The sequence below is a fragment of the Fistularia commersonii genome, chromosome 4 (assembly GCF_037954325.1).
Source record: "Fistularia commersonii isolate RoL2024-O1a breed Wild chromosome 4, RoL_Fcom_v1.0, whole genome shotgun sequence".
Classification (NCBI taxonomy): domain Eukaryota; kingdom Metazoa; phylum Chordata; class Actinopteri; order Syngnathiformes; family Fistulariidae; genus Fistularia; species Fistularia commersonii.
Genome location: NC_141287.1, coordinates 6,098,800 through 6,112,453, shown reverse-complemented (window position 1 = coordinate 6,112,453; position 13,654 = coordinate 6,098,800). Strand labels below are relative to the sequence as shown.

The following is a 13,654-nucleotide window of genomic DNA, read 5'->3' as shown; positions in this document are numbered from 1 at the left end:
CTCCTTTGTGGACGGTGTTATAAGCTGTGTTGAAAAAGTGCTAAGTTTGGGTCAGGCTTGATTTGTCTGGACTGGAGTCACGAGTTGACATAACGATTACGCAGCAGTTTTGGCTGTAATAAAATCCCAAAACAACAATTGATCTTCATTGCAGAATGGAGAGCGATGTACGTGTCTCTCGATCACTTTTTTTTTTTTAATGTATTTCTTAAATGCGTTTTTTTAACAGAAAAAAACAAAAACAAGGATGAATGTGGGAGACTTTTCCATATTTTACCTCACAACTGAGTGCAATGACAAAAGATTATCTCATCTTATTTAGCAAGTGCAACTATCAGTCCCCTCACTGGAGAGACGGCGGTTGTTGTTTTGACTCGCTCTGAACTCACTGCGGTCGAAGCTGTCATTGAAGCCATGAGCCTGAGCTGTAATAGAAATGGAGAGGCTGAGAGAGCTTGTCAGGAGGCCGTTCCAGCTGGCAAACACCGAGAGGAACATTTGCGGTGGAAACTTTCTTACGCGTATCATCTCCTGCTGTCTTCTTTGCTTATGTTTCTGTAGTGGCACAATCTAGACCACTCAAAATTAGTGTCACTATGATCTGCATCGCCGATCTAGGTTTTGTTTGGCTTCCTCTCCCACTCTACTCAGGAATGGCAATCTATCACATGCTCTTAAGATCTCGACTGACACTGTTGTCTTTCGCTCTAACGTTTGTGTGTGGTTACCCAGCGCACTCTTTAACCTATTGGACGTACGTGGCCGAGGCTGTGCGGTGATTTGGATAAACATTTGATTGCACTCCGTGCTGGTATGACCGCCTGCAAGACTATTATGACGTGTGATGAATAAATGATGCGTTGTATATCAGCTATGAAATATTAAAAACAGTAGTACAAGATACATGATTAAATCTCTTGCAATGCAAAAAGTTAAAGATAGAAAGCTTTCCATGTCCTATAAAATGCTGGCAGATATGACAGTTGGCTCTTCTTTGCTAAAAACCTCACCGAGGGAGACTTCTTAAAAATAGATGAATAACCGCAATTAAATAATAAATAGTAACGCTCAAATAAAAAGCACAACAACAGACAACAGATTCACTAATTCTCATGGCCTCCTGACAAATCTGATTTAAATAATCTGACAAAAATAAATTCTGTTCAGCATTTCAAGAAACAAAATGCAGGGAGAAAAAAAAGGAATGACACAGAAAGCATTGACAACTTATCAAGAAAATACCAAGACAAAACCACAATCTCCCTGGAATTCTATTCATCTAAAATGCTGTCTGGCTCTTGCACTGGCTGCAAGGAATATGAAGCTTGGGAACTGATCACAGTGCCGATGTGATGGATCAGTTATTGAGAGTGAGTTTAACAGACATTTGCTGTGACCTGTAGTCCAGCTCCAAGTCCAAGTCCTATAGAAAGATGAAATAGCAACCTACATGCTTGAACTGGTGTTGGGTGTAAACACAAACACATCCACTGATGGCGTGAGGGACAAAAAAAAAAAAAGAACATTTTTTTTTCCGATTTTGATTTACTGCAGGAGCAGAGAGGCTGCTTAAAGTTTATATAGAATGTAAAATGTTAAAGTGCTAGTTTTGCCAGATTCAAAATCTGAAAAAACTAAATAATGGGTGGAGGCAGGATCAGAACGTGGACACGTTTTCTGTAGTAAGGGGAATTTAGACAAATGACGGCACTTTTATTAATGCAGTGATAATAGCTTCTTTCCTGGCGATGGCAGTTTGAGCTGGCTGATTTACTTTTTTGGTGGATTTTCAATTGATAACAGAGTATTTTTATCACTTCTGTGGAAAAACAGTCCAGAGCAGCTTAAATTTTTTCTGACCACTATCATCGATTCAAAAAAGGAAAAAAAAAAGAAGAGAGATCACTTGAAGTCTGTCAGTGACACAGTTGGTGAACAGCCTCTGCTCTAGTCGGCCACTGACTTAGCCAAATTAATGAAATGTGCTAAGTGTCACTTCAGCAAGGGCTGAAGTGGTTTGCTTTTGATTTTAGAACGAAAAAAGTTTCAACAATGCAGTTACCACAGACATGTGACCTGCAAAGTCTCATCAAACAGCACAACAACCACGCCTGTCACATTTTCGAGCTAACAGAGACGGACAGACGACAACCATTTTCTCACATTATGGTTGGTTCTCATTTCCTTATTTCTCCCTGTTTGAAAATGAGGAAATGTTTATTTTGAGAGATGCTCCAACCATCATATGGAGAAATCATGCTTGTCTGGTACAGAACCATTTTCATTTTTTTAAATGGTAGAAATAAGAGGCAAAAATGACATTCACCCTGGCAGGGTGGTCATTTTTTTTTTACACTTGTGCACCGCAACCCCCCAAACAGCAAACTTGTGCCCCGTTGAAAATGGTCAGTGTTTAAGAAAAATACTTTCTTTAGCATTCACTTGCAGCATTTGCATTTTACAGCAAGTTAACAGCTTCACAAAGGCGCATGTACATGTGATATCTTTAAAAGGTGCAAACACACACACATGCATACAGAAATGCTTTCGAATCATGTATCACATAGATTTTATTCCGAGATTTCCAGTCATTTAACTTTAATGGATGTCAGACTCCGATCACAATTGTTAATGGCGTTATTATTAATGAATACAACTCTAATTTGTCATGGGCGATGCAGGATTGGAACACAGCTAACCAGCTCAATCACTCAATCCATAGGGTCTCAAAATTGTTTGAATATAATTATTGTAGAATAAAAAAAAAAATGTAGAAAAAATTGTGTCGTTGCTGTCGTCACCAAAACGATCGATTTCAGAGAAATAAAATTAAATGACTTATGGCTTCCAATTGTAAGTGTGTCAGAAGCCCTGTGTTGCTGGTTTCACAGAGGCTTTGGAGGGCAAGAAAAGTGACCTTCTAACCGGTTTACAGCGTTTTGACCAAGCCAGCCCCATGAATAAATGACAGGACCCAGGAAGATCCTTTGCACCATGTGCCTGGTGCAGTGGTCACAATATGGAGACCAAAATAGCAGGAGTTTGGCCTTGAATTGATGAAAATCAACTGTGCTAAGCACTTTGGCTGCTGCTCTTTAGAGCAGCAAAATGGGAACCCCTGCTTGGCTGTCTCTGGTAGTTGTTTGTTGCTTGTTTCATCACATTTCAGTTCTCCATTTTAACATTTCATAAAACTAAAGACAGTCTTTAGAATCCCTTTCATAATCTGGCATAGCAGATGATGAATTAAGGCTCTGTGAAGCAACCATACAGGGGACGATGAATCACATCAAGCAGTATGACACTTACATCAAGCAGTGTGTGTAGATGCTGGTCTTGAAAAACACTGTGTAGGAAATCTAGATCTTTTTCGCTGCAGTCTGTCAAAGCATGGATCTCCTCTAAACTGTCCAAGACCTGAGAAACTGCCCCTGCAACATAAACACAAAAGCACATATGTGCACACACGTACACACACACACACACACACACACACATATACGCACACACACAGACACACAGGCAGTTGTCAGACTCTTAGCCTGTTGGTTTCCTCAACAAGAATTATACATTAAGACTGACACATAGGGTTGTTTTAGTGGAACTCTGAAAAAAAAAAAAAGACAATTTTCAGATGCTGCAAGCACACATTTTGGCGGCTACGAATTGCTAAAAGCAACTTGCATCACTTTTTACACGAAGAACAAAAAAAATACCTACGTTCTGCTGCTAATAGTCCTAGCAGGTGAGAAGCGTTAGGAGAAACAGAAAAAAACAAGTAACCACACTGACATGTTGCAATTTTGCTGATTCAACTGCTGAAAGCAGGAAAGGTTTGTTTACGGTACAAAATTACTGAAGTCTTTTCTTAATTCTTGGTAGTGGTTTTCAGCTTGAGCATACCTCAATTAGTACAGTCTCTGCATGAAGCACACCCACACAGCGGGATAAGGCCTTCTTAAAGCTGAGGGTTATGCCCTTTGAGAATCCATTAAACCACAAAGTGAGATAAATTTCAAGCGAAACACAGCTGCCCGTCCCTCCTTCCTCCTGCCTTTTTAACCGTAAGTGTGCTCAAAGATTCCGAGGACCTCTCTACTTGGAAATCTTCGCTTTTGGAAGAGGAAGATTTGTGAGCAGCTACCAGATAAGCTGGTTTATAGAGTAGCGAGTGAGGTCTATAAATGAAACGGGGAAAACTAAATGGCCCCAGCTAAAAACTACAGGAAGAGAAGGTAGTGAGTAGAAGGCAAGACATCCGGTGGAAATATGACGGCACCTGAGGAAGTCGGGTCGTCGGAAAAGTCATGGAGTTCTTCAGGTGGGTCTCCATAGAAGGAATTAAACTTGTGGCTGGACACCGCGGCTAGAACCGCCCCCTGAGACAACAATAGTGGAGGAGGATGAGCACAGAAACAACATCGTCCCTGACTTCACAATGATGACAGGATTTTCTGCTGTGAAACTTAACTATAGTCATTAATGCACACCTTGAGCTTCCTCCTGGCGTTGAACTTCCTCAGCTGCTCCACAGTCTCAGGCAGGTGGATTTTGTAGGCATAGCGGTCCCTCTCCTTTGGGAAAACCCCCCAAAATAAGCAGATTGTTATATTCGTCACTCTTAACAGCTTATAAGCTGCATTTCACTGCTTCATACTGATCCAATGTCCTCAGTACATCATAGCTGGAAAGTTTTAACTATAAAGCGACACTTGCATGAGTGGGTAGGCAATATATTTTATATTTGAACTAAGTGTGCAGATTTTAAAGAGATGTGATCGTGGTTGAGTAAATATGCCAAACACTTTGCAGAGTACGTGCAGAGCACATGATATTGTTTAGTGTTGTCGTTCAGTGTCTTCAGATTGTTCTTTTGCGAAAAGCAAGTGGATGCTCTTCAGTTAGTCACGGTCGAAAGAAATTGTTGCAAGGGTAGTAGTACGAGACTATTATGCAGGATGGTAAACTGCCCCCCCCCCCCCCCCCCCCCCCCCCCATATTCGATGATTTGCGTGACGTGTCAGTCTGCAGACTGGCGCATCGCTCAGCAGTTACCTTTTTGCATCGCTCACTCACTGTCTGTGGAAACAGATATAATAAATGCTCCTGCTGACAACACATGATGTGCAGTAACACTACTGTGCTGACACTCGGTGTCATTGGGGTCTTAAGAGCTGCTCTCCACCCAGGAGATCATCACATTATGCTCCTGGTATACTCGGGGCCATTATTCCAGTGTCACCTTAAATCTTTCGATCCATGTCTCAGTCACATCTCGCACTTGCAAATTGATCTGAGCAATAAATCATTTGAAATTTGGGGAATATTTTTCAGAGTTGTCTGATGTTATCGGTCTCGGTTTTGGCGGGTGTACAGCTGAAAGCGGCTAATGTTTCGACTTTTGTAATCGCTATTACGGAACAACTATCGCCTTTGCACGACTGGTTGAATTAGCTTTGACGGAGAGCATAGCAACAGAATGGCAGTGACAACTCTGCCTACCTTGAGCCAAGGGTGGTTGAGAGCCTCGTAGACAGTGATCCTCTCAGCAGGGTCCAACATCAACATGCGCCTTACCAGATCTTTAGCACTCTCGGAAATTTGGCTCCATTGACGAGGATTCATCTACACACGCACACGCGCAACCACACACACACACACACACACACACACACACACACACACACACACACACACACACACACACACACACACACACACACACACACACACACACGGACGCACACAACCACATGCACATTCACAAAAAAAAAATGGAGCTCATCCATGTGTAATTGGTCTCTGCTGTGGTGCCTCATGGTAGCGTTTATTAAGATAAACATGTATTTATCTCACATAAAAGTAGACAAGTGCAAGTTAAACATTCACAAAGAATACTGACTATAGTACACATATAACCACATTTTTTATTGTTCTACAGAACTAAATGTTTATTTAACAGCATTAATGCTGCATTTGTTAAACACAATTAAATAAAATGGGTCTAGACGTAATTAATGCACGAAACAGCAACAGTGACAATTGAAAAGAAGTAATTACACACTGTCGCAGACGCTAAGCTTCAAAATATGATTCCATTCAACTGAAGCTTGAACATTTTTTGCATAATTTGGATTTTTTCCTCCTAAAATCCCCAAATTTGACAGTACTAACCAAGTACCCATGGGGAACTGGGACTGGCAAGTGGGGTGAGTTGCTGAATGGAAATATCCTCTAAAAGTCAACATTACACAGAATGGTTAAATGCCATTCTCATTCACATTGTCTGTCTCTATTGTAATGTACTGTTTTATTTCCATCACTGAGTGTACAAAAAATAACTTCTTCCCAGCCTTTACTGGCCATCTGAGCCGCTCATCACTTCATTCTTTGTGTGAATCAAGCTTCTTTAACCCCCTGAGATCTGGGTGGTTGTTTCTTGTGCCTTTTTAATCCTGCCTATGTTTGTCACAAACGATCTTGGTAACTTCTCATCAGGAACTTTTAGCATTTCATATGGTTGCAAATATTGTTTTAAATGTTTGATGATAAAAACAGACAGCTCAATTCATAAAAGTTGAAAAAAAGTTAATTAACCCTCATATTATGTTAAGGGTCAATTTGACCCATTGGGTCAATGGGTGAAATGGGTCAAATTGACCCTTAACATAATATGAGGGTTAAGATCTACAGCAATAACTTGAATTAGGTGTTGGCCTCTGCAGCAGAGATTTCACCCCCACCTGAAAAGCTCTCTGAGTCCAGAGAAGGTAGAGAAACATAAAAGAAGTAGCAGGGGCTAAAATGATTTTAATTTTTCTTTTTTTTTTTTTTTAGCTGAAATTTGGCCAACGGCATTTGGCACTTCGGGTCACCATCATTAGTTGATGATGAGAAGCATGTCTAGATGTTGGAGCAAGTGAGTGTTTCACTCTTGAATATACCGGTACATATGACAGGGACCACTCGCTAAAATCCAATCATAAAATCACATTGGAAAACAATATGGACCGCCAGTTTCAGTGTGGCTAGAAATGTGTCCGCAGTTGTACTTTGGAAAGACAAAGGAAGTACTTTGTATGATCTCCTGACCTTGTATTTGCCTTTGCAGATGGCCTCGAATAGACGCTCCTTTGTGCCATAGAAAGGCAGACACCCCGAGAGGAGGATGAAGAGGATGACTCCGCAGCCCCACACATCCACAGGCTTACCATAGGGCTCTCTTTTCACCACTTCTGGAGCCATGAAATGGGGAGTTCCTACTCGCCCTGTGGTTACATGAACAGATTTTCGTTAGCGCTCGAAGACCTGAGTCACACTTATCGTTTTGTTTATATATGCACTGCATGTGTGTGTTTTGCATCTGTTATGGCTGGAAAAACCCTTTCCTTTGCTTGCCATGCTGTCTGAAAGCAGCGCAGCTCCACGGAGCAGCAACAGTGGTATTACTGACCTTTTATTGAAGCCTGAAGCCAGAAACAGCTTACTGCACTGACTGACCATCAGCCAATTAAATGCTGATGTATTTAAACAATCATCCAGACAGTCTGGGGTGTATGTGTCTGCTGGTCAGACCTTGAATCAAAATTCACTCACTCATACTCTGCTACTGGTAGCTGTGCATGTAAAATTAGAACAGAGTAAAAATGTCATGCGTACTTGCAAAATCGGAAGTCACTTTTCTTCCTCCTTTAGAAATGTACCTCTTGTTTGTGCGACGGTTATTTTCTCTATTAGCTTTTGCACATTTTTGAATACAAGACACAGAAGAATTTCATCTTGTTTACAGTATTGTTCATTGTTTCAGAATTTTAAATAAGAATCAGTTTATCTTTTACTGGTCCAACAGAGCAGCAAATGTGGACAGAAAAGATGATAACAGAAATGTAATGATGATTAACAAAAAGTAAACAACAAGCTGTATTAAACAGATTTTATCGGAAGTGCTAGAAGTTTGATATGTCGCAAATTCATATTTAAATAATAATACAAATTTGGGATCGTTAAAAAAAGGGATCGTTAAGGGTTTCCCCCACACTGGTTTATACAGGCTATGTATGGTTTATATCAATTACAGTGCCTTTTTCTGGCAGTTATTTGCCTGCTCTTTCTGGCTTTATGTACTCTATTTGTGCAGCAAGCGGCTGTTTAAGGGTAATACCATAAAGAAAACCTTCCCTTTTCCTGCAGTTTACTGCCAGAACTGTGCAAAATCATGTTCGGCAGCTGCAGTTATGGGTGGTTAATGCTTTAACAACAGCTTCCCTTCGAGTTGACTGTGAGTTAAGCAAAGACATAGCCAACATTACTGAATAAGATAGCCTCTGATACCATGAATCGGGCATCGCTAAGTTAGCTGGGGTCTCTTCCACACAGGTTTGCAAACAATTTGTCTTTTTATTGAACGTGGCATAGAGAAAAGACGATGACAAATTAACCTTTGAGTTAACGTCGGAGTCGGATACGGGCCAAAGGAAACTTGCGTTGTTCCTTGACATTAACGACAATACAGAAGAATGCACGCATTTCCTGAATCCATTGATGCGTCTGTATAGGTTTTACTATGTACAGCGAGGATAACCATACCTCCTGCCACCAGTCCAGACTCTCCAAGCTGGATGGCCACGCCAAAACCCCCTAACTTCACTGGAGCAGAATTCTCTTTGGAGGCCAGCAGCACGCAATGAGGCTGAGAGACAGGAGAAGAGAGAAAATTCTCCTGGTTAGATGGTTGCCTTTTTATTATTTAGGAATGACACTTCTTCTATAAAGGGACAGAAATTACTTGTTGACGACACCACCAAATCCCCAACACCATATTACGACCCCTAACGCAAACCACAAATAGTGTCACTCTTCAAGTGACACACGCTACAGTTGGTTTTGCTTCATGAATATAGATAGGAAAGACAGAAGACGTATATCATGTTTGATGCAGAATGTATGTACACTGGAATAAATGTATGAACGTGCACAAATAATGTCAGACAGCCAGTATCGTGTTATCCTTGCAGTATTCAAGTGTCTGGGATAAACCATCTGTGACACGGCTGCTCTGTTTGTTTAATTTTACTCATCAAGTTTATCCCTTTCCATCTAAACCCATTTAAAACTCCCTTGAAACTCCTTTAATGGGCAATACTTTCAGATCGTGATTTGTAAGTTATGGAATGTATACATAACACTTGCCAGTGTGTTAGCGTGCATGTATGAGAGATTGTGTGGATCAAATTGAAATGAAAGGTGAGAAAAAGAATTTTCTACTCATGCTGGAGATGCTTTTCAAAGAAAACTCAAAAATGTATTTGCCAAGGATTTCTGATGAACAGTCATGCAACAAAAAGAGAAGAAGACAAGAACTTACGAAGATCAACATTGAACATTAAATTAATAAAGTGGGAATTACAGGGTATTTAATTTTGGGTTTCACAAATGATAACTTGTTCCTGAAACCTTCACTTTCTTCCTTCAAATTAGGATGTAAAAGTTGACAACAGCTAATGTTTCCTGGGTGGCAATTCGAATCAAGATTTACTTCACTGTGAAGGGACTGCTATAATTATTGAGGATGCCCACAGTGATATTTTGGGAGCCTTTTTTCTTTCACAGTTGGCTAAATTCAGCACATACTTCTATGTTATAATTACAGCCCAACATCCGAAACATATAATATTTATATGTCGATCTGTGACCCCGCCGCTTGCCGTGATGTGTGTAATAAAAAGGTCTGTGCTCAACCCAGCCCTGCCGTTATATCTAACTCCGCCTGAACTCTGTCTAAATGTTTTTAGGGAAGAGATGGTTGACCACAGCCTAACATTTTCTCTGTACTACATCACCACATTCTACACGTCAGCATTTCGTTGTTGACTTTCACGAGTGAGGAGGGAACGCTTCTCACAACTGCGGGGATAATGGAGAGAGAGGGAACAAAGGAAAAAAGAAAGACGCTGTTTCAGTACTTTTTGTTCCAGCCACTCGCATAAAGTCACAGAAAGATGGGTAGCTGCATAATGTTTTATACGAAATGAGTCAAGTGAGCCTGGAGAAATACATACAGAAGCTCCGAAATTCAACTCAACGGAATATAATCAAGTGGCTGAAAGGGAAAGACAAGGAGACAAGTGGACTAACACTCCTTCACACTGAGTGTGCGCGTGCTTTCGGTCACGCTTACGCAAAGACGACAGATTGAAAGTTTTTTGCGGGCGTTTCATGGATTTAAATGACCTGGGTAAGAACTTTTGGAGGTTCCTCTTTGAATTTGTATGTATTTTATGCATGTCTGTGCACCGTGATCAAAGAAAGCTTTGGATGTTTTTACTGTATTTGCTGACCTTCTGATATGAACGGCTTGCAGTGAGGTGACTGAACATGTATCATGACTTATCTTCTTCCCAACAATTCTGTGTATGTTCTGTTCCTTCTGTTTTTTACTTGTGAAGCGTCTTTGAGTGTCATGAAAAGCGCTATAAAAATCTCATGTATTATTATTATTATTATTATTATTATTTATCTGGTGTTGACAGGAACGAAGGAAAAAAAAACAAAAAACTGGTGTTTGTTCCCCATGTTTAGTAAACAGAAATTCTTAATCTTAATGCTCAAAGAGTTATTACAATTCTCCCTCTAGAGTTTTCCAAGATCTGGCGGTCAGCTGATGTTATATGCTATTACTGAGGGAAGGATTAATGTAGGTTGAGGCTAAGCTGTACAGTTGAGAGACTTGCGATCATACAGACCTCAACTAATTAGTCCGCAAAACTTCCCGAGAAGATAAAAAAATCCCAAAGCGCTAAGGTTATACTGATTATTTTTATCCCATCGGCAGGGTCAAGGATCACCTCTATCTCAGAAACACCTCCATCGTGTCGCCCTTCCAGACGTTTCCATCCATTTCCCTTTTTCTCACCCCCCCCCCCCCCACAAGAAAGCGGAATGAACCTGACCACGAACTCTGCCCCGCAGCAGCTGTGTGTGGATTACGGCGCACTACAGGGTCTGTTAGCTGTGCTGTACTCCATAATCTTTGTCCTGGGTTTACTTGGAAATCTGGTGGCACTGTGGGTTTTTTTCTGGATTCAGTCCAAAAAGAACTCGGTGTCGGTGTATCTCATCAATGTGGCTTTAGCAGACCTGCTGCTGATGATATGCCTGCCGTTCAGGGTTCTCTACCACAGCCAAGGTAACAGCTGGAACTTGGGGCTCACCATGTGTAAAGTAGTGGGCACACTGTTCTACATGAATATGTACATCAGCATCACACTGCTGGGGCTGATCAGCGTGGACCGTTACCTGAAGATCCACCGAGGAGTAGGCCAGCAGCTCAGGCTGCAGTCCACCAAGGGGAGCACTGTGATATGCGTGACTGTCTGGACACTGGCCTTTGCTTTGACTTTATTTTACCTGTTGTCGCCAGATGATTCCCTGGGGAACAGGTAGGGCTTTTGAAACATTATTTTTTTAATTAAAAAAATTCCAGCAACAATCCCATCTCTCTCTCAAAAAAAAAAAAAAAAAAAAATCAAGTATTTAAGATTTATGAACATGTTGATGCCTCTGTTTGTTTCCAGGTGTTTCCACTATAAAGAGCTTCACCAAACCAAGTGGAAGGCTTATATTAACATCTTTTTGTTAGTTGGCTTTTGGCTTGTGTTCATCTCTCTTGTGGTGTCTTACGGAAAAATCGCTCTCAAGCTCCTGAGAACATCCCAGGAAAAACCGGACCTGCCCAACGCACTCCGATACACTCGCACTGCCCGGAAGTCCTTCTTCATCCTCCTCCTCTTTACAGTCTGCTTTGTACCCTACCACTTGGTGAGGGCATTCTATATAAAAACACAGATTACAAACACACCCTGTTTCTGGAGGGGCGTTGCTGACAAAGCCAATGAGATAGCGCTGCTGCTCTCTGCTCTGAACGCCTGCCTGGATCCTGTCCTGTTCTTCCTGCTGTCCTCCTCGGTGAGGAAGGAGGTGATGCGACTGATGAGGAACATGTGTTGTGTGCAAGACGGTACCGCATTGAGCGGGAGCAGTTCCACCACCGAGATGGATGGTAAGATCGGGAGGTGCGCTAGGACAGGGAACTGATCAACTAACAACCAAAATAACAATGGAGAAAAAACTGCACCTGGTGGAAAATGTTTGTGGCTTTCCAGCCCAGTCATGATAAAACAGAGACTAGTGGGAGTCGTCTTTTTGTTTTAGAAGCATTTGGTTATAAAGTAAATAACTGGATGAAAGTTTGGCACGTCGAATGAGCGATGAAGAATGAAAGTATCATCGACATGAGAGATTCGACTCCGAGAGGATTTACTGTACGGAATTCCACTCCAATCCATCCAGTGGTTGTTGAAAGGTTTCTGTCTGGACAAATGAAGATGTGGCTGAAAATCAAGACGGTGGAGAAACTGAAATCCAACAACGTGTATTAATGTAACACTACATTTATGGAGAAATTTAGTAGATTGTCACTTGGATCAAGTGAAAATGTTTTTTCTTTTTCCATGTCATGCCAAGGACATCATCAGCATTGAACCATTTAATCAAATGGCAGGAGAAGGAGAGCTGAAATCCAAATTCATGAATCCTGCATAAGAATTTTTATTCTCCGAAAACCTGCCGGTCTCTTGTCGCGCAGTGTCAAAACATAAACCAAGGGTCACTACTTAAAAAGGGGTAAAGGAAACAAAGCGAGACAGTAAGTAAGGATGGCGACAGAGAATGCAGACAGCATCAGGCTGGGCTGTCATCACAAGTTGTGACAGGACAATGGATACACGCTTATAGACAAAACCGCAAGAGCTTTTATTGAGATATATAGCGGGGGCCCCGCTATTAAAAGCACTCCGTCCCTAAGTCTGCGCCTTTGACTGAAAAATATACACGTTTCCTGCAGAGGACAGTGACTCCAAACTTTGGGATTGCATAACTGTTTGCTTCATCAAGTTTCATACATTTCTGGATGTTGATGTCCACAGACACTATATTTTCTGAAATCAGAAGAAGTGGTAAACGACAGTAGTCTCCCTGCTCGGTACAGAACAGCAGCGCCATCTAAAGACTAAAATAAAGACGGGCAGCAAGAATAAAATTTTTTTGAGCGGCAACTTTTAAGACTTGGTAGCAGGTCAAGAGGAAAGCAAAGAGCAAAAACTGTATTAACATTACCTTGATGCGGAAAGACAAAAAAAAACCCCACTAAATTGATAATGTATTAAAGACAAAAATTGTAACCGTCTTGACAAAGAGGCACATTCAGGCTCGAAGGCAGCATATGATGTACACCTTATACTAATGTATAGTGATAAACACAATACTTCAAACTCCCCGACACTCTGAAATGTGACATATCAACTTTTGGTATAATAAGAACATATTTGTTAAATAACACAACGTAAAAAGGTTGTTGTGAAGGACTGTTGATATTTAGTTAGTTTAGGGGCTTTTGCAAATATCTGTGTCAGTTTGTTTGTCCAAACATGCACATTGGATAACATTTCATTCATTTGCAAAATCTCAAAATGTCCAAATGCTAAGTTTACACTACACGTTAGTGTAAATTTACTGTAAGGAAGAATGTAAAAATGTAGACTGTTGTATGTATTCAATTATAGCTAAAAAAGTGCATGATTCCTTTAAACAACACTGT

The 13,654-nt window shown here is 41.0% G+C and overlaps 2 protein-coding genes across 24 annotated transcripts in view; one reads left to right on the top strand and one right to left on the bottom strand.

Moving 5' to 3' along the window:
- The window catches only part of caska (calcium/calmodulin-dependent serine protein kinase a), a 119,031-nt gene that overhangs the window by 28,673 nt on the left and 76,704 nt on the right, over nucleotides 1-13,654 (bottom strand). For 17 of the 23 annotated variants that reach the window (XM_086144901.1, XM_086144902.1, XM_086144881.1 and 14 more), the window contains exons 6-12: nucleotides 8,587-8,689; nucleotides 7,093-7,268; nucleotides 5,503-5,625; nucleotides 4,491-4,574; nucleotides 4,280-4,379; nucleotides 3,721-3,738; nucleotides 3,310-3,431 (exon numbers count right to left, since the gene is read on the bottom strand). In XM_086144901.1, the coding sequence (XP_086001027.1) occupies nucleotides 3,310-3,431; nucleotides 3,721-3,738; nucleotides 4,280-4,379; nucleotides 4,491-4,574; nucleotides 5,503-5,625; nucleotides 7,093-7,268; nucleotides 8,587-8,689 (726 nt within the window). The remainder of the gene's footprint in view (nucleotides 1-3,309; nucleotides 3,432-3,720; nucleotides 3,739-4,279; nucleotides 4,380-4,490; nucleotides 4,575-5,502; nucleotides 5,626-7,092; nucleotides 7,269-8,586; nucleotides 8,690-13,654) is intronic. The other 6 variants (XM_086144903.1, XM_086144883.1, XM_086144888.1 and 3 more) reach the window with 1 other exon arrangement.
- LOC147234488 (putative G protein-coupled receptor 34) lies at nucleotides 9,865-12,611 on the top strand. The gene is made up of 3 exons (XM_086144904.1): nucleotides 9,865-10,234; nucleotides 10,832-11,438; nucleotides 11,574-12,611. The coding sequence occupies exons 1-3, from the start codon at nucleotides 10,216-10,218 to the stop codon at nucleotides 12,091-12,093; spliced, it is 1,146 nt and encodes a 381-aa protein (XP_086001030.1). The 5' UTR covers nucleotides 9,865-10,215; the 3' UTR covers nucleotides 12,094-12,611.

What these genes read in the sequence shown, in the direction of transcription:
- LOC147234488 (XM_086144904.1), top strand. An exon ending in GATGATTCCCTGGGGAACAG is followed by an intron (nt 11,439 to 11,573) that starts GTAGGGCTTTTG and finishes GTTTGTTTCCAG; the next exon opens with GTGTTTCCACTATAAAGAGC.